Below are 21,067 nucleotides of genomic sequence, written 5' to 3' on the forward strand. Positions count from 1 at the left end.
GACGTCGTCTGGTGGTTTGGGAAACACTGATTGACATTTATCAATATTTTTTAACATTTTATTGACCAAATAACTAATCGATTAATCGTTTAAATAATCGATAATGATAATAATCGTTAGTTGCAGCCCTAAAATTCATTTTAATCCGAGTTATTCAGGTTAAATCCACTTCATTTATTTTATGTTTTTTTGCTAGAAGCATAAATCTGACACTGTAAATGCCCGGTGTTTGTGGCGGTCCGATCTAAACGCGGCGACGGTGGCGGTCGTCTGAAGGGAATCCGGCTGAGAACGAGCTCACACACACAAAACACAATAAAACGAGACAAGAGAGCTATTTCTGTGAGGCGTTCAGGGACCGGGGGTTCTGTCTGTCCGTCAGCCTGTCAGGGCGCAGAGTGAGAGGAATGGACCTGGAATGCTGACTCACCCAGGTCCCGGGCCCCTGGGAGCGCCGGGAGGCCTCGCTCGCCGCTCGCCGCCCGGCCCAGAGCAGATAATGATCCGTGGCCCTGACCCCTCCGCTCGGAAAAATCCCAGGTCACCCGGCAACACTTGTGTGTGTGTGTGTGTGTGTGTGAGACTCAGGAAGAATTTTAATGCGGTCCAGATATCAGCTGGCTCACCTCTCCTCTCTCTCCATCTTTTCCCTCCGTCTTCCTGTCGTCTCCGATCCGGCAGCTCGGAGACGAGACACACCAGGTTGTAATTAAACCTGCAGCAGGAAGGGCGAGCGAGGGAGGACATGATGAGGGAAACACAGAGAGAGAGAGAGAGAGAGAGTTAGTCGGTGCCCTCGTGGAGCTTTTCCAAAATAAAAAAATAAAAAAACCAGAGGGGAAAAATGTTAACAAGAAACATAAACTCCATAAAGTGGGTTAAAGAGCCGCTGCGGTTTTGCTGCTATCGCTAACAGCTAATTAGCTCTGATGTTGTGGGTAAACTTCCCACGTCCGAGACGACGCCATGAAAGAGAAGACGGCCTTTAGTGGAAAATAAAACAGGGCCGTTAAAGGATGCACAAGCAAACGAACTGAGCTCGTTAAAGAGGAACCACTTGTTAAATCCACCTTCATCGCTCAAACCTGGGCCTCCTCCTCCTCCTCCTCCTCCTCCTCCTCATCGCAGCATAACAACACAAACGTGACCACAGAAACGTCTTTAAAACAAAGATTTAAACAAAAAAAACATCTTCAAAATCGTTTTCTCACCTGGAGGCTCAGACGAACCGCGGCCCCTGAACGCATCACCATGTCTCTGCAGCCCTGAATAAAATAAAAAACACACAAAACACAAAAAACAAACCGTGAATATAACAAAGACTCAGCCCCAGTTCATCTTCATCATTGATAATCTAAAGGCAATGCATTCTGGGTAAAATAAAAAGAAAGAAAGAAAGAAAACCAAATAAATGTGACGGACAGAAGCCGTCTCACAAAAGACTTTGTTGTAAAAACTTCTGGTCAGTAAACGACAGCCACCTGAGGAGAATCCGACTCGTGGCTTGTACTTGAACGCACCATGAGACGTTTAACGACATGCTATATGAATATTAAGTATAAACATATTTTTTATGAATGCCATTATTAACGTCCGTCCTCACCACACATAACATAACAAACATTCATGTATTTTCTAAATGTTTAACCCCCAAAATACCAGTTTTAGTGATAAAGGTCCCTCTTTTATCTTTTATTTTTTTTAGGAAAAACACAAAAAGTTTATTTTTTCCCATCCCACATATGCACATTATAATTTTTCTGAGCCTGAGAGTGTGAAAAATTGGCACCAATATTGATTCTCTCAAGTTGTGGCTGCACTTGAGTTCAGTGCATGAAAAAAAACAATAAAACATGAACTTTTTAAGGGATTTCAACTCCAGGGAACGGGAAAATATAAATACAACTAAAAATCTAGTTGCAATGGTCGTGTATCATTTTGAATGGGAGTCAATGGCACAAAAAAAGCAGTTTAAAAGGCGTATGAACAGTGGTGGACAGTAACGGAGTAAATTTACTTGAGTACTGTACTTAAGTACATATCCAAAGGATTTGTACTTTACTTGAGTATTGGATTTCTTTGGTACTTATTACTCTTACTTGAATACATTTCCAAGACAAATATTTTTACTTTTACTCGAGTTAATTCCTAGGAGGGCTGAAAAGTACTCGTTACTTTCAGGTCTTTTACTATTGGACACGAGCTGTGTTTGTCAAAGAAGGAAACCTATCACAGTGCAGCTCTCCACTGGGATCTACGTCATCCCTCCCCATAAGGATACCGCCAAAGTAGCCACGCTCTCGACCGCGTTTGTCAACTCCAAACTAAACCACGAGTCGTGAAAATGACAATTGCTGTCCTCTTATGATCCCATTCATTTTATTTGTTTTTCTAGGTGTTTCTGCAGCTTTATAGAACATTGTGGTTCTAAAAGCAGCACATCAGTGCAGCTGCTTTCAAAGAGTTAATTCTCAGAAACAAGAGTTAAATGATCCTTAAATTCATTTAGAAATAATTATAGTCATTCATTGATGTGAAAAATAAGAAATTTACTCTTACTTTTTAAATTTAAAAGCATGTACTTTTGGATACTTAAGTACCTTTAAAAGCAAGTACTTTTTTACTCTTACTCGAGTAACATGTCGACTGAGCTAATTTTACTTGTAATGGAGTAAATTTTGACCAGTAGTATTTGCATTCTTACTCAAGTACTGGGGTCGAGAACTCTGTCCATGTCTGGTCGTGTATCATTTTGAATGGGAGTGAATGGCACAAAAAAAGTTGAACGACCTAAAGAGAGAGAGTTATAGAAAAATAAAAACATGTCTAGGGAGGATGTGATGGGATGTGTTTATGTTCTGGTCCAACTTCTCTGACTTCACCTTGGAGAGACGAGGAGGAGGCAGAGCGAAGAGCAAACAGAGTCAGAGTGAAGCTGCTGCTCATCACTGGGGGGTTGTGGGGGGGTTGAGGCGCTGTCAGTCGTGGTTTTCCCTCCACAGTCCGTCATCCCGTCTCAGTTCAAAGAGCGAGGCGCTGCAGGTCTTTGTCAAAAGGCCCGGCTGGAGATCTTTTATGTTGGAGATGTAGGATTCCTCCGGACGGACGGAACCACTTTGATTATTTATTTATTCCACTTCTCTTGTGTGATCGCGCCAATATTTTACACGAAAGTGCTCGGCTTCGCTCCGAGACTCACGCTGCTTTATTGTAGCTCTCTCTGGCTTTGAAATCTGCTGCTCGCCTCCTTTTATTTTGTGTGTGTTTTTTTGTTTTGAAGTTTCCCTCCTTCATCTAACCCTCTCTTCTTCTTCTTTTTCCTCCTCCTCTTCTTCTTCCTATCCTCCTTCTTCTTTTTTCTCCTCCTCTCCTCCTTCTTCTTCTTCCTTTCCTCCTTCTTCTCCTCTTTCTCTTCCTCTTCATCTTCCTCTTCCTCCTCTTCTTCATCTTCTATTTGAGTGATTGCCCCACTGATTTATTTATTGAGTTTATTCTTAGTTAAATCTGTATTTTCTTTGGTCACTGTAGAACTTTAACAACATGAATCTGGTAGAAATGTAAATAAAGTGTGTCTCTCCTTCTCCTCCTCCTGCTCCTCCTGCAGCCCACCACCACATGTTCCCCACCTTCCACACGCCGATCCCCATTGACATGCGGCACCACGAGGGCCGGTACCACTACGAGCCGCACGCGCTGCACCACGCCATGCACGGGTGAGTGTTCCTCCTCCTCCTCCTCTTCCTCCTCCTCCTCATCCTCCCTGTCTCTGCTCTGACCCATCACACTCCTTCACTCCAGCTTCAGTCTTCAGTTGCATCTCCAAGGCAACGCTCAAGTGACACTGTCAAAAGATGGCGACGACGCTGTGACGTCCAAAGTGAATAATCAGTGCAAAGTCTGAAGTCTGAAGAGTGACAAACCTCCTCTTCCTCTTTCTTCTCCTCTTCCTCCCCTTTCTCTTCCTCTTTCTCCCTCCTTCTCCTCCTCCTCTTCCTTCCCTTCCTCCTCCTCTTTCTCCTTCATTTTCCTCCTTCTTCTCCTCTTCCTCCTCTTTCTCTTTCTCCCTCCTTTTCCTCTTCCTTCTCCTCCTTTTTCTCCTCCTTCTCTTCCTCTTTCTCCCTCCTTTCCCTCCTCCTTCTCCTCCTCCTCTTTCTCCCTCATTTTCCTTCTCCTCCTCCTCTTCCTCTCTCCTAATCCTCTTCCTCCTCTTCTTCTCTGATGTTTCTGTCTCTCTGAAACTTTATACTTTTTTTTATCTGACAAGTCTTTGTAGAAACTACTCCACCAATCAAAGCTGCATGGTCGCCCATCAGTCTCCATGGCAATGAACTTTAAAAAATGTTGCCACACAAAATGATCACTTTAACATCCAGTCTGTGATACATATATACATATGACACACAGACTTTTAATGACAATTCAGTAGAAATAGTGAATTATTTTGTTTAAACGTGCGTGAGGCGTTCAGTTGCTTCAGTTTTTTTCCCCATTAAACTAACTAACTGAGATTAACCGTATGAGTAAATGAGTAAAAACCCATATTGTTGAGATTTCCTCCAGGTGATAGTCCAGACCTTTTGTTCAGCCTCTCGTGTGAAACCTGAAGCAGTGAATTAATGCGGCCGCGTTCGGCCTCGCTCCATCACTGACGGCGTCCAGCAGCTCTTTATATTCATTAATGGCTTGTTGTGTGGACTTAATCTGTGTGGTGCAGCCATGTTGCCCCCGAGCCAGCGCTGTAATTAAACCCCCCCCCACCCCCCACCCCCCCTCAGTGTAGAGGTAGAGGTCAGGGCCGCGGCTGCAGCGTGTGGCGGTGCTGGGGCTTCAATCACTGACACTGGCCCATTTATTTACTTTCCTCTTATACACAACATCCCACCACACAGGACTCTGATCCGTCGCTGGGAAATCCCCGTTTTTGTTTCGCTCGGAAAACTGCAGCGGTTCACTCAAACATCTGGTTTTAAACCCTCCTCTCCTCCTCTGTGTCTCTAACCCTCCTCTCCTCCATGTGCAGTTGTTTCCAACGAAGCCGGTGAGAAATCAATCAGTATTTCAGTATTTCCACCTTAACTCTGTAGTATTTCCACCTTAACTCTTTAGGATTTCCACCTTAACTCTGTAGTATTCCCATCTTAACTCTGTAGAATTTCCACCATAGGTATTTCCACCTTAACTCTGTAGTATTTTCACCTTAACTCTGTAGTATCTCCACCTTAAAGCAGAAGTAAGCGATCCGGTCGTTTTGGCTAATGCTGCGTTCCAGGCAGGCGTAAATTACAGCTTCAAGTCACAACTTACGACTTTGTAGCGTTCCAGGCAACCCACTCGTGTTTTTCCGACCTGTTTTACCTGTGAAAGTCACTATAACGGCCACTCGTAACTTCTGACCCGTGAACTCGTACCAGATCGAACTGGTACAACTTCACAGGTCGGAAAACACGAGTTACGGGCTGCCTTGAACGCACCATAACAGTCCTCGTCCCTACGTCACCACATTCACGGCGTCCCTTGGCTGCACACACAGCCCTGCATGCCGTTCTCTCTCCTCATTGGATAAAAACTGTAGGATACGAGAAATGTTTTCTCCTCGGCTCAGAGCAGAGCAGAGTGACTGACAGACCCGTGTTTCGGTCCAAACACTCTATGTAAGTGATTGCTGTCGGAAGATATAACTATTTAAGACTTATATTAACACAAATATATCACTTACTTCTGCTTTAACTCTTTAGTATTTCCACCTCCAACTCTTTAGGATTTCCACCTTAACTCTGTAGTATTTCCACTTTAACTCTGTAGGATTTCCACCATAGGTATTTCCACCTTAACTCTGTAGTATTTCCACCTCAACTCTTTAGTATTTCCACCTTAACTCTTTAGGATTTCCACTTTAACTCTGTAGTATTTCCACTTTAACTCTGTAGGATTTCCACCATAGGTATTTCCACCTTAACTCTGTAGTATTTCCACCTTAACTCTGTAGTATCTCCACCTTAACTCTGTAGTATTTCCACCTCAACTCTTTAGTATTTCCACCTCAACTCTTTAGTATTTCCACCTTAACTCTTTAGGATTTCCACCTTAACTCTGTAGTATTTCCACTTTAATTCTGTAGGATTTCCACCATAGGTATTTCCACCTTAACTTTGTAGTACTTCCACCTCAGCTCTTTAGGATTTCCACCTTAACTCTTTACGATTTCCACCTTAACTCTGTATTTCCACCTCAACTCTTCAGGATTTCCACCTTAACTCTTTAGTATTTCCACCTTAACTCTTTATGATTTCCACCTTAACTCTGTATTTCCACCTCAACTCTTCAGGATTTCCACCTTAACTCTTTAGTATTTCCACCTTAACTCTTTATGATTTCTACCTTAACTCTGTATTTCCACCTCAACTCTTCAGGATTTCCACCTTAACTCTTTAGTATTTCCACCTTAACTCTTTAGTTTTTCCACCTTAACTCTTTAACTCATGGAGCGATGGATAAGGTTATTTATCATCTACCATGTTACCATGTGTATATCTGTGTAGTCTTATTTGTCATCAACAAGAGATTACGGGTTACGGGGCGCGTTACGTTTGTGTGGCGGTGTCGCCATGGAGACGAGAGCTGGGACATCGGGTCGGAGGCTCTGATCTTACGAGGTTGGTTTTCAGCCAAGAGACGCTCCATTCTCCCTGGAACTAGTTACAAGGCATTGATTTAACCAGAACTAGGACTCTGGAGCTGGAGACAAGGGACACATGGAGCTGAGTTAAGGTGGAAATCATCTTTAAGGTGGAGTTCTTCTTTAAAGAACCGATCGGAACAAACTCTGGAGCAGAACATTTACAACCTGCAACACGTTACTTGTTACCTTCCCCAAAAAGTTAGAGTTATTACATTATAAAGGTAACTAATTACCAGGAAAAGTAACTATTGCAGCTTTTAACGGGTGTATTATTATTTTGTGACGGGACTTCGTGAGTCAAGTAATGGTTATAATGGTTTTAACGGGGAAACAGAAACGATGTTGATTACTGGCGTCATTTATTCCCATCACTGGTCGTGGTGCGTTCAAGAACCTCCGCAGGGGAAGCGTTGTTGTTGTTTTCATTGAGAATGGAGCGCGGTGACCTCCTGAGCTCGCCGTGGCACAGTTTTGAAGCTGTGAAGTTACTTTATCACCGCGGAGGAAAAGAGAAAGAAGAAGAAAAAGTGGCGGCGTCCGGGACAAAAAAAGTCAATAGACTTCTCCAAATAGTCCTCTTCCATTTAAATTCACAGATTTGATGGTGATGCATACTTCGCGCCTGGCGGCAGCAGGGCTATTCATCACGGCGGCCGGGAGGCGGGGGGAGGCGAGGCGAGGGGAGGGGGGGGGCGGCTGTCCGTGGACTCGGCCACCTTGATTAATGTGATTTGATCTTGACAGTGGACCCCTAATTCATCAAGACCTTGATCTGGCTGTCGCTCCCCCCTGCCTGAGCCAAATTCACCTAATTACAGGAACATTGCGCAGCAAATTAAGTGCGGTGTCATTTGTCGCCTGGTGCGGCACTTTATTATCCAGCCGTGGCAGCGTGTCAGAGGTCCCCTCCTTGATTGTCTAACATGACATGTCGCCGCTGTCCCCTTTATCATTGTTTGCATATAGCGTAATGAGAGGGCTGGTTATTTTGTCAAGCCTGTCATAAAAAAAGCAGGCAAGGGGAAGCTGCTGCTGCTGCTGCTGCTGCTGCTGCTGCTGCTGCTGCTGCTGCTGCTGCTGCTGCTGCTGCCGCTGCCTCCACCGCCAGGAGGAGGAGGAGGACGGACGGGACAACACATCCAGTTAGGAGTTAGGAGAGAAGTGAGAAATTCAGCCCATTGTTCGCTCAAATCAGCTGATAACAACGTAAAGACGTGGACAAAATAATTTGTACCGTTGTGTGAAAGAAAGAAAAACCCACAACTTGTCACTGGAACAACTTGATTGAAACTGACTAAAGTGAAAGGACGAAAGCAGGAACGCTCTCCCAGGAGGTTAAGGACCAACTGTTCCTACTGTGAAACACTGATCAGGCTCGGTTCTGCTCTGGTTCTGCTTTGCTGCACTTTTAAAATCTTTACTTTAAAATATGTGCAGGGTTCAATGAAATCTCAAAGTGTTCTGCAGCCAGATGTGCTGCCCAGTGTCTGAGTCTCAGGACACGAGGTCAAGACCCAAAACAGAGAAGAACTAAACACTGGACGGTTCTGAAGTGGCCTTCTCCTGTGATCCTGATCTGAACAGACAGTTTGATCACCAGGAGTCGACAGGTGCAGAAGCCTCACCTCCAATTTCCACCGGATCTGTCTCCGCTCCGTTTGACGCATCAAACCCGAGATCACAGAGAACTACAAACTATGGCGATAACATATGTTTAAAGTGAGATTAAACAACAGCTCACTTTGTCTTTCTGAGGTCGATTACTTTCAGTTTGTGTTAGATCAGGTGTGTTGTATGGTAAAATATAATAATAGTAAAATAATAATAATAAAAAGTTCTCCAGCTCCAGGATTAATATTTTCCTGTTTAGCTTCAGGTTCCTCTGATTGATTGATTGATTGATTGATTGATTGATTGATTGATTGATTGATTGATTGATTGATTGATTGATTGATTGATTGATTGATTGATTGATTGATTGATTGAGTGAAACAAACGTTGACAAAGTGATGATTCACGATCGTAAAGTTTGTCGTTGCGTTTTATTTTGAATTTTACCGGATGCTCGGTGCGTTTGAATTGGAATTGGAAATGCTCTGATTGACTTGAATGGGATCGAATTGCTGCGGCGTTGGCAATGGAGTTGTAACGGAGTCGGAGCAGAGACGGATCCAGTGGAAATTGTGGGTTATTGAGAGTTACAGAAATCATCTGACTGCAGGGATTGGCTCCTAAGGCTGTGCAACTCAATATCAAGTTAGATGAAGTTAAGTGTCGAGGTCTGTTTCATCAGTTAGTTTTTAAACTACCGTAAATTCTCCAATTGAAGCTTTTATATTCTTCAGCTGCTGAACCGACCCGTCTTCTATCAGAAACAGGCTTTTATTTAATTTAGAACAAAGATGAAACTCCTCTCCACTGGTTCAGATCCAGAGCAGCATCATTTACAAGTTTAACCAGCACCGATTACACACTCGTTGTGGGTTTTTCTTTCTTTAACAGAGCGGTTCCAACGTCTGTTTTATCACGTGATGCATTTGAACGCAGCAACAGGAAGAAGAAGCTGCACTTTAATCTCCAGGAGTAAATAACAAACACCAGACATCATCAGACAGGACTGAGCTCTGTCTTTCTTTCTTTCTACTCTGTCTCATCAGCACCTGTGGGTCCCTGTCGAGGCCTCGGCTGCTGATTGTTCAGTCTAATCTCTGAGTTGCTGTAAACTTCAAACAGCAGCAGCTCTTCATGTTGTAGCATCGGCTCCCCGAGGTCGAACCGCTCGACACGTCAGACGGCCCCGCAGCTCTGAGCTCCTGTCTTATAAACGTCTCAACGGCTCAATCTGAAGGAGTAAAACACCTCCTCCTCCTCCTCCTCCTCCTCCTCCTACGTCTTCTCTGCTCCTGTCCTGGCGTCACCTCAGGTCGCTGGACTTGTGAACGTTCAAGAGCACAAACGTAACGGAGGCGCCGTCTTCTGTTTGTTTGTATCTAGGTCATTTCTCCCCGTGCACGAGGAGGGGGGAGGCGTTTGGGGAGGGAGGGGTGGGCGGGGGGGTTGTTGCCTGTTAAGTTTGAGGCGTTGGACTCATAAACCTACAGTGGGAGTTTATTCAGCAGCCGAGCAGCGCGAGACGTGATTTATCTAAATCACAGGAGCTCCCTGAGCCCCGACACCGGAGACGAGACTCACTGTCACACGGTAATTCATCTCTGGTGTCGCCCACAACACACACACACTGAACACACACTGAACACACACACACACACACACACACACACACACACACACACACACACACACACACACGCTGTGGTTGCCTGCCTGCAGAGGAACGCCATTCACATCCAAACACATCGTCGTTGTCGTCGTAGCTCAGGAACAACTTCCACCTCCAGCTCCTCTCACTCGACTGGTTCATTTGTCTTTAACAGATTTTATAACGACCGCAGAGTTGATTAATTAAAGAAAACATCAGTTCAAAGCAGCGGGTTTTGGTTTTTGGGGCCAAAACCGAGATATAGAGAAGTAAAATACAGTGGTGGACAGTAACGGAGTAAATTTACTTCAGTACTGTACTTAAGTACATATCCAGAGGATTTGTACTTTACTTACTCTTACTTGAATACATTTCCAAGACAAATATTTTTACTTCCCATAAGGATACTGCCAAAGTAGCCACGCTCTGGACTGTGTTTGTCAACTCCAAACTAAACCGCGAGTCGTGAAGATGACAATAGCTGTCCTCTTATGATCCCATTCATTTTATTTGTTTTTCTAGGTGTTTCTGCAGCTTTATAGAACATTGTGGTTCTAAAAGCAGCACAACAGTGCAGCTGGTTTTAAAGAGTTAATTCTCAGAAACAAGAGTTAAAAGGTCTGTAAATTCATCTAGAAAAAAATATAGTAATTCATTGATGTGAAAAATAAGAAATTTACTCTTACTCTTACTAAGTAAATTTAAAAGCATGTACTTTTGGATACTTAAGTACCTTTAAAAGCAAGTACTTTTTTACTTTTACTTGAGTAACATGTCGATTGAGCTACTTTTACTTGTAACGGAGTAGATTTTGACAAGTAGTATTTGTACTCTTACTCAAGTACTGGGGTGGAGTACTCTGTCCATCTCTGGTAAAATATCAGTCAACTCTGCAGGAAAACGTGTGAAAAAGCCTCTTGGTCTGGATGAGAGGTTTCTAAATGACGACATCATCATCATCATCGTCACCTGCACTTTAATCTGTGACCCTGAACTGAGTGTGAGTGAGTTATTAAAATCGCAGCCATGATGAAGTCACGCAGCTCATTAACGGAGCTGATATCATGTGAGCACCTGCTGCAGCCGGAGCCAGGGAAAAAAAACAAAAAACAACACAACACTACAACACTACAGAGGAGAAGGTCACGTCTGCCGCCAGCCAGGTGTGAACGCCGTCATGCTTCGTTAACCTAAACATTACAACCTCACAGCGAACGCAGGTCCACAAACCCAGACGACGGAGAGATCGCAACAGGAAACCTGATGGATCTGCACGAAAGGAAAAGTCCGGTCCAATGAGACACAACCTAAGATTATCAACATAATAGAGGTGACAGCGCCCCTGGAGGTCTGAAGGAAGGAGTACAATGATGCAATCGAGCTACAAAGACCAGAGATACGAAGCTGTCGGCCGTCTCCAGAGGTTAAAGGAATAGTTCACCAAAGAATGAAATTCATCTGGACCCGGGAGGCCAGTTCCTAGTCCAACTAAAACTTTATGAGAGTTAATAGGGACTGACACAAAAACATCCATAAAACTACACAAAAATGTAATATTCCTCCACACTGCTCATCCACTGCAATCCAAGTGTCCTGAAGGGATATAGTCCAGAGTTTACTGGAAACTACCTCATTTAGGACATTTTTACAGCCTAAACAGTCCTGTATTGAATTTCCCTGGGGGCGCGTGAACGTCAGAGCGCAATCCAGGACTGTTTAGGCTGTAAAAATGTCCTAAATGATGTAGTTTCCAGTAAACTCTGGACTATATCCCTTCAGGACACTTGGATTGTAGTGGACGAGCAGTAAGGAGGAAGATTACAAGGTTTTAGTGTAGTTTTATGGACGTTTTTGTGTCAGGCGTCACACAAATGACTGAATTTCATTTTTTGGTGAACTATTCCTTTAAGTGATGTTTCCTGAACCAGAACCGAAGCTGCAGCTGGAACAAACTCTGTATTCAGTGTTTGGATCTGAGGGCGTCTTCAGAACCTGGCAAGTTGTTTTACTGAAACGGGGAGAGCTCTACTCCATGGTTTCTGTTTTTCCCGGGTATATAACCTCCTTATTCTGGGTTACGATTTCTGACCAATGAGAGAAGAGTTTGACCGGTTGGGAACACAAACGATGACCCAAAAGATAAAAACATGCAACAGTTGCATCGTTTTGAATCGAAACAAAGCCGACAATCCACAACTTTGTGGTCTTCCTGTGACAGAGCGATGCGACTCTGTCCAATCAGATCAGAGTATGTACAGGTCATGTGACCAAGCCGTCGACTGGTTGTTGCAGCAGCAGCAGCAGCTTGTTATCCCAGTAAACACAGACGGACAGGCTGAGCTCACCTGCTGGCGGTTACATGATGAGAGCATGATGAATTATTGACTCACTCTGAGGGGGTTATTATCTTTTTAGGAGCAAAACCAGATCTTTATCTTCTGCTCAGAGACAAAGACAGAAAACATTGCCTCAGTCGTGATGCAATCCCAAACCGTCGGTGCTTGCTGCCGCTAATGAAGCTCTGGTCGGAGACGGGGAGACAGAGCCAAGACGGAGCGGCGGCGGCCAAGCTCCGGATCTGACAGGAATTAACTTCAGACTCCGATTTACTTTAAAAAGCAAAACAAATAAAAACAGTTTGTTTCTTTGTTTTTGTGCTGACGGCGACTTTGGCTCCGGAGGCCACTGTGAAACATGAGGTCAGCACATTTACAGGATTAATAACACCTTTACCTGCTCTTACTCCTAATGAATCCTCTCTTGTACAGTTTTACAGTTTTACAGTGTTTCAGTTTTCATTTGAAGTATGAAGTAAAAGATGCAGCTGCAGCTGGAGGAGGATCTGACTCTCTGATGCTGATACAGATGTGAACCTGGTGATTAATGAACAGCTTCATCGATTTATTGCAAACAGTGAAAGAAAGAAATTAGTATGAGTTTGGAGTTTTAGCTCCTGGAGCTGCGTTTTATAACGATATGAGAACATCTCCAATAAAAAAAACTGGCTGAAACAAGTCGGCACAGGGCTTTCTGTGCTTTTATTTTGAAATATTCAGTGTTGTTGCTGCTGCCGTCGCTGCAACCTGTTTGTACATGAACTTTAAAACACTACATTTCATTTTAGTGTGTTTTTATATAGATTTTTATTGTGTCAGAACTAGGGATGTCACGATTATTGTCAGAGAAATAATCAAAGTATTACGATTGTCACGATTATTATGCATTAATTGACTGGAGTCACAGTCGAAACTGTCAAGCAGGTAACATCATTCTTGATTTCATTGTCTCAACACGAGAAAAAAATAACTAATATATACGAGAAGACAAAATGAACATAATCAATCTATTTGCAGCATCTGTTAATATAGGACCGATAATTAATCCCCCAAGGGAAATGTTTTCAATATTAACGTCATTAATTGTCCAAACGGCGTATTTATTTTGACGTGTGGACAAGATAAACGGATATTTACCAGAGACGTTCTATATTTGTCACGTCGCGCACCACAGCTTTTTGTCAGGTTACTATAGTAAACAATATGCTATTTCCTCTCTCTCACCACTTTGTTTACAAACAGTTGTGGAAGAAATGGACGTGTACAAGATAGTAGAGCTTCTATCAGTGTTAACAGGACTTCTGACCTGTTTGTAAATAAATGTACAGGTTCTGTTACAGAGAGACAGAGGCGATGGAAAGCGCCATGGCAGCCACTTCTACATAATCCAGACGATCCTGCAGACCACGCTGGTTTTGGAAGAGACGCGGTCAGCGCGGTTATGACACGTTCTACAACAGCGTTTATGCGTATTCGTGTGTGGACATAGATATTTTAATACCGAGAATATTTGACAGTAAAAAAAAGTCTCTATATAAAATTCACATCATCGTCATCGCTCCATCCATCACAGTTTCTCTCTACAGTCGAGCCAACTCACGTCAGACGACACCGCCAACGCCTCCAGGACATAAGTCTGACCCCCCCCCCCCTTTGTCGTCTCCACGGTGACCCTGAGTTCACCCCTCCCAGATCAAAAGCCTGATAGAGGAACTGAGTTAGACGTGACATCACCCTCCGCCAGAGATGGCAAAAGTACCCAGATTCTTTACTTGAGTAGAAGTAAAATTACCTGTGTAAAAAACGACTTTGGTAAAAGTTAAAGTACTGATCCAAATATCTACTCAAGTAAAAGTAAAAAGTACAGGCTCTGAAATGTACTCAAAAGTATTACTAAAAGTAAAAAGTATTTCTATTGCACGATTCACTGCAAAGCTAATAACCACACAATAATTCATCAGGAATCCATTTCATCAATGTTATTGTTTGAACAAACATTAACTTTACCTGCCAGACACAAGATGTATCCTAAAGTACTTCACTATAGTCAATCGTAGGCGTTTGTATTGTACAAATGAGAACAAAGAGAGCGAGACGACCCGGCGGCGTGATATGACGACCCCGACCCCGCTGAGGAGGAACTATGAAGCTCGATTCGAGCTGTAATTTTATTTTGCCGCAGAATTCCTGATATGTATATAAAAAAAGTAACAAGCCTTTTTGGGAAATGTAAGGAGTAGAAAGTACCGATATTTGCGTTAATGTACTGAGTAAAAGTAAAAAGTTATCAGAAAAATGAATACTTCTATAAGTACAAAGTACCTGAAAATTCAACTTAAAGGGACAATGAGGAGTTTTGGAAAAGCGAAGCGTTTTCACACTATATTTATGAGCCTCCGCGCGCACCATAAAATTCTTTGACCGGCGCAAGACAGACTCATGTTTTCATTCATCAAGAATTAAAGTCAGAGGTTCAAAGACGATCACATACCGTCGTAGTTCCGACCATAAACGGCGATTCGGCTGCGTTATTCTCATGACTCGCCACGAAACCGAAAGTAAGGAAACGCTGGTCGGCTCGACCAGCATTTCCGCCACCACTAATAATAACAAAATAACCATAGAGACAAAACCATAGATTTATCTAAAATGGGCCCATTAACAAGTGGTAACGTAGATTCATCCACATTGATATGAGACTTTTTTATAACCAAATAGAAACTCCTTGTTGTCCCTTTAAGTACAGTAACGAAGTATTTGTAGAGTATTTGCTTCATGGGTCGTAATGTTACACAATTATTAGGGTTGCACATCTCTCTGTGATAAACGATTCGATATGAATCTAGATACACAGATTACGATTCGATTCAAAAACGATATCCTTTTAATACAGACCGATTCGATCCGATTCGATACAGTGTAGGACGATTCGATTCTACGGTTAATATTTGTTGTAGGCTAGATATTTTATAAAATAAAGAATTGACTATCTTACAGTAGTACTACAATATTTTTTCAAATATATCCCCAAGCATTGTTGCTTTAAAGCACTGGCCAAAAAAAGATAGAAGAAAAAGAGAATAACAACAAAATCACATGTCAATGTATTTATTCTTTGACATGGACCAATATCTGTGAGAACGTTTTTGTAATTAGCCCTTTTCCACCGAGCTGGTTCCGGTGCTGGTTCGGAGCCAGTGCCTGCTCAGCACCAGTTCTTGGTTCAGCACCAACTCCTTGCTGGGTCAGAGCTAAGAACCGGTTCTTCCAGGGGCTGGCAGCGGAGTTGCCTTAGCAACAAGACCGCTACGTATTACGTTTGTTTATCGATGAAGCTAACTAGCTGAGCTACAGGCGGTGGCTAACAGCAGTGGCGCCGCCAGCCGGAATCCTGTACGCACTGTGCGTACAATTTTTTTCATAGGTGGAAAAAAAAAGAAGCAATTTTGTTTATTTTGAGCGGGTGTGATAAAGACGCTTGTTGTTTGTAACAGGCTAAACGTGCTGAGTTCATTGATTGTTAAACCAATCAGTGGAAGCCTAACGTAAAAGCCAGTGATTGTCGTTTACATCATGTCATCTGTCTCTTTTTGATTTCTGGTGCCTATTACACTACCGCTATGTGATGATTACGCCCGGTCCAGTATAGAAATGTCAAAAAGACAGTTGAGCCTTTTCCAGGCATTTAAAAAAAAAAAGAGAGATCCAAACCCACGATCACAAACACGCAGCAGAGCAGCGATAATGAAGGTCTCTCCTCTCTAGCTCCAAACTCACTCGTCTGCACCGCGATTATGGACTCATAAGTGCCGATTCCAGGTTGAGCCCCCACTGGGGGAGCCTCGGCCCATCAGCTGTGTGTCTGTGGGTATGTGTAACCCGTATGTGTGTAGCCTGTGTGTGTTAATCTCTCACGCGCTCTGTTAAGATGAATCAACACAAACCGCTGCAGAGCGCGAGCCTGGCACAGAGGTGCGCGCTCTGGCGCATCTGGCACAGTCGGTTAACGGCACCGAAAGGAAACTGGCTCCGCTCCGCGGCTATTTCGCGTCCGACGTCTATGTTAAGCACATGTTGTTATTGATATTGTAGCGTCCGACCCGACGTAACTACAACAACATAACACAAACTTATCTGACAGCTCTCTCACTTTTTCCTCTGCTCCTCCTCACTCACCTACACACACTGTCTTCCTCACACTCACCCCGGCCCCTCAGCTTCTCATCCAACCATACCCTACCTGCCCGTACACATTCACAGTCAGTCAGGAATCACACAACTTAAACATCACAACAACATTACTGCGGGGTCGCAACAATATTTTCAGTTGTGCAGTATATTATGACAAGTCCCATTGCTACGTGGCATGATGGGCACAGCGACCCTCCCTCCCCCCCCCCCGAAAAAAAAATTGTTGCAGCCTATTTGCCGTTTCTGTGCGTACATTGAAATTGAATCCTGGCGGCGCCACTGGCTAACAGCAGCTAACGCTCATATCAAAATATACGTCGAAACGTAGTTGCCGGTCGCGGCGATTACAGCGAAGACGGCTGCTTTTTTTCAGCCAGAGTTATCGCTCATTAATAGCCTAGTCTGCTTCCACGTCGGGTCCAGTGTTCAACACCCGCAGGTTGGACCAGGTTGTCTACCTGTAGCAGGCAGCAGAGACAGGAGCAGCTCCTGGATGGGGAGTGTGCTAATAGCAGCAGCAAAGCTAACATCACGACGTCATCTGTTAAACCCCCCGTCCCCTCCGTTATTGGACACAACATGAAACTACTCCAGTTAGCGAATTGTGTTATAACAAAGATATTCGCAGGAAAAAAATTGTTTATACGTGGCCCGTTGATTGATTTATGAGCTATTAAGACACCGCTAACGGCTAAGCACTCTAGCCCATAGCGATAACCGGTTCATGACTCTACAACCGATTCATCTAGGAATTCATGGCTAATTTGTATCGATTCAGGAGGCTGCTACCGATACAGCCGAATCTCTCACTTGTTAAACCGAATATCCGGTCGCATCGGTTTATCGTTCACAACCCTAACAATTATACGTAACGAAGTATTTGTACTTTGTTACTTGCCATCACTGCCCTCTGCTCTCAGGTTTACAGTTTACATGTCAGGATGTGTGGCTGCGCTCTGATTGGCTGATGTTGTTCTCTTTGTTCTGCAGCCACGGCGGCCTGACGGGCAGCCCCGTCATCTCCGACATTTCCCTCATCCGCCTGTCACCCACCGCCGCCGCCGTGGCGACCGGCGACTCCCCGTTCAGCCCGCCGCACCACCCGTATGTCAACGTCAACCCCCACATGGAGCACTACCTGCGCTCGGTGCACGGCAGCCCCACGCTGTCCATGATCTCCGCCGCCAGAGGCCTCAGCCCCGCCGAACGTAAGTCCACCGCCAACCTTTCACAATAAAAGCACACACACACACAGAAGAGCTTGAGTCCACCTCGGACCTTTCACAATAAAAGCACACACACACAGAAGAGCTTGAGTCAGGCCGGATGTATAAGTCCACCTCAGACCTTTCACAGGGCTCCAGACTAACTTTTTTGACTAGGAGCACAGTGGCCCCTAACTTAAAATTTTAGGAGCGCAAGCAGAAAATTTAGGGGCGCACACCAAAATCGACTTGCAAAGTAAATTTGCACATTTCCTCTAATTTTCACTGTATTACTGATAAATACTGCACTTTAGGCTGCACTGACCAATAACAGAACAAGTAGACACACCACTTGTGGTAAACTCATCCTAGAACAGACCCCCCCCCCCCCCATTGGGGATAAGGTGCCTGTGTAGGCCAGGCCTTGTTGGCCTCCTTGTCTGCTGACCCTGACTGAGCCACATGTGCACGGACTCCTTGGCATCAAACCTCCTCCTCACGGCCCAAAAAAAAAAAGGATCGATCGATCAACAATCAATCAATCATTTCCGAGCCTAGTCTGTGCAGCGCGTTCTGCAGCGCGAGTCAACCTGCTTCGTTGCCTTGTGACGATTTGAGTACCGCTGCTGAGAGCGTGAGCATATTATGGGATGTTTAAGGTTTGTAGCGAGCCGTCGAAAAAAAAAAAAAATGCAGGTGACATAGCACACACACACACGCAGGTCACCGGTCTGTGTGTCTCCTGCTGTTTCACACGGAGCTGCGCTGCGGAAAGACGTCTCCTCCGAAATGTAGAGAAGAGAAACACACTATTCTTTTCACACATTAGCCAATCACAGTGGTCATTAAAAAAAAAATCTGCAAATTTACTGGTCGCACATGCGCGAGTAGATGAAAAATTTACTCGCACTGTATCAAATTTTAGTCGCAAAATGCGACCATTTAGTCGCAGTCTGGAGCCCTGTTTCACAATAAAAGCACGCACACAGAAGAGCTTGAGCCAGGGCGAATTAAGTTCACCTTTTACTTTTCACAAGGGTTTTCAGAGCCGACACGGTAAAATATTTAATATTAAATTTTTAAAAAAGGAAGAAATCTGAGAAAATTAATGATTAAGTGTAAAAACTGAATATTTCATGACGAGGAAAGACTAAATAATGACAGACTGATGGTTCCTATGGAGAAGCGATAATGACCCTGCAGCTGTTTCCAACCTGAGCTCCAGACGCAGCCGGAGCCACATGATGATGATTAACTTCATGTTTTCACAGTTTTCCCTCATAAAACATTTATATCACTCATTTCAGGATCTTTTTAACCTTTTCAGAGCTTTTAAAAAGCATCTTTAAAACGAAACGATGTGAGTCAGAGAGTGAAAACCCGGTGAAGCGAAGCTGCTGTGGACAAACAGCAGAGGAACCTTGACCTGTTACCTCTTACAAACACAGAGTAAACCCTGTGGAAACTGATAAAAGCAGAAGAAGAAGAAGAAAGTGGCGGCGGCGGCGCTGCTGAATACTTATCCGTCCTGTGCAAACCGGGCCGGACGTGATGACAAGTCTGAATTACAATAACAGATCGCAGCGCGGCCGCTCGCCCTCAGATAAATCTTCTTTTTACAGTCTGTCAGCGCTAATGTGCCGCCGCTGCTTTTAAACTTAAATAAGCGCCCGCCGCCGCCGTGCACGCCGTGCGCCGAGATCGGGCCGTGATAGAGCCGAGAGCGGATGGAGGAGGGAGGGGTGGGGGGGTGAGGAGGTTAATAGCTGCTGAGAGACAACGAGGCCTCGGCTCCGGCTCTGGAGCTGAAGTTTTATGTTTTCCAGGTGAACTCTGTTTTTTTTTTCCTGTTGGACGGTCGGCAGGTGGAAACTGGATCCTGCGAGCGAGAGGCGAAGGCATGAAGTCACAGAGAGAGAGAGAGAGAGAGAGAGAGAGAGCTCAGAGTCCTGATGTCGTCTGAAACATCGCTTAGTGGGGGAGGGGTGGGGGGTAAATCCATATCGCAGCCTCAGTGGCCCTGATGCTTCTAAAGCTCTTCACAGTGTCCAGATGTTGCAGCTGAACACAAACTGTGACGCAGTCTTATACTGTATAAACTCATTAAAACTCATTAAAAAAACAACTTTTTAGTTCAGTTTCCTGCTTCGTGTTGTTTAGTTGCACGGAAAAAAAACTTTAACTCACTTTTATTCAACTCAACAAACTGAACAGGTCTGAAACTTATATTTAAAAGTTGTTAGATCTAAATTTAAATATGAAATATGGGCCAATACCTATGTAAGTGGCACATAGCCATTGTTTTTATTACAGAAAAGGGCACTAAGAATAATACACAATGCTAAAATGGGCAACGTCTTTTTCTGTGTGTGATTTGTCCGTTTGTTAAAAAAGAAAAAAAAATCTCACAAATAAAATATATATATATAAAAAGAATAATTTCAGGGAACACTCAAATGGATGATTTGTTTGCAGGGCTGTTGAAGCTCAGAGAGTTGTCTAATTTGGGAACGCTGTTGATTGTATATAACGCAAAAAAAAGGACTTTTTCCTGCAAATTTGCAGAAGTATTTTGTTTGAGTTTCACAAGACGTCAGGAAATTTAATTTAAAATATCAAACGGCACCAAGATAAAACAACGGAATTCATTAACAGTCGAAGAGAAAAGTTGTTCAAATGTTTTTCAGTTTAAGAGGGTACATGAGAAAAAGGCAAGGAGTTTATATAGAAACATGTTGTGATGGAACGAATAATAAAATTAATGAATAAATGAAATTAAATAATTATTATACTCCCCCTCCAGTGGCCCATGAGCACCTGAAGGACCGCGGGCTGTTCGGCCTGCCCCCCCCTCCGGCCGGCGCCAGCCCGGCCGAGTACTACCACCTGATGGCGAGCCACCGGAGCCCGTACGGCGAGCTGCTGATGCAGGGCGCCGGCGCTACGGCGGGGGCTCATCTGTCCGACTACATCACCCCCATCGACGGTGAGTCAAAACAAATCCAGTTCTCATGTAGAACCTTTCACAATAAAAGCACACACACAGACGAGCTTGAGCCAGGCCGAATGTAAAGGTTCATCTCAGACCTTTCACAATAAAAGCAGGAGGAAAAAGCAAGAGGAAAAATAAAAGTTGATTATCTGAGATTTTGATGTTGCAGTAATAGATACTGATATTTAAAAACACTAATATTCACCATATTGTAGTGTTTTTTAATCGATTTATGACCCATTTGTCTTCATCTATCAGAGCCGATCAGTTTGTACTTATGTACTATATACAGTATATTTACAGCAGTGGTTCGGGGCACTGGACCCTTTGCAAAGTAATAGAAGTTGCCTTTTTAATTGTGTCATTGCATAACCATAACTCTTTAATTTACAGGCCGTTAATTAT

The 21,067-nt window shown here is 43.9% G+C and overlaps 1 protein-coding gene across 1 annotated transcript in view; it reads left to right on the plus strand.

Annotated features, from left to right (window-relative positions):
* The window catches only part of LOC146990457 (transcription activator GLI2.S-like), an 86,222-nt gene that overhangs the window by 43,889 nt on the left and 21,266 nt on the right, over nt 1–21,067 (plus strand). Inside the window, exons 4-6 of the mRNA XM_085803932.1 lie at nt 3,605–3,713; nt 17,477–17,673; nt 20,474–20,656. Coding sequence (XP_085660058.1) covers nt 3,605–3,713; nt 17,477–17,673; nt 20,474–20,656 — 489 coding nt within the window. The remainder of the gene's footprint in view (nt 1–3,604; nt 3,714–17,476; nt 17,674–20,473; nt 20,657–21,067) is intronic.

Source organism: Trachurus japonicus, chromosome 2 (assembly GCF_045865225.1).
Source record: "Trachurus japonicus isolate A0001 chromosome 2, Traja_1.0".
Classification (NCBI taxonomy): domain Eukaryota; kingdom Metazoa; phylum Chordata; class Actinopteri; order Carangiformes; family Carangidae; genus Trachurus; species Trachurus japonicus.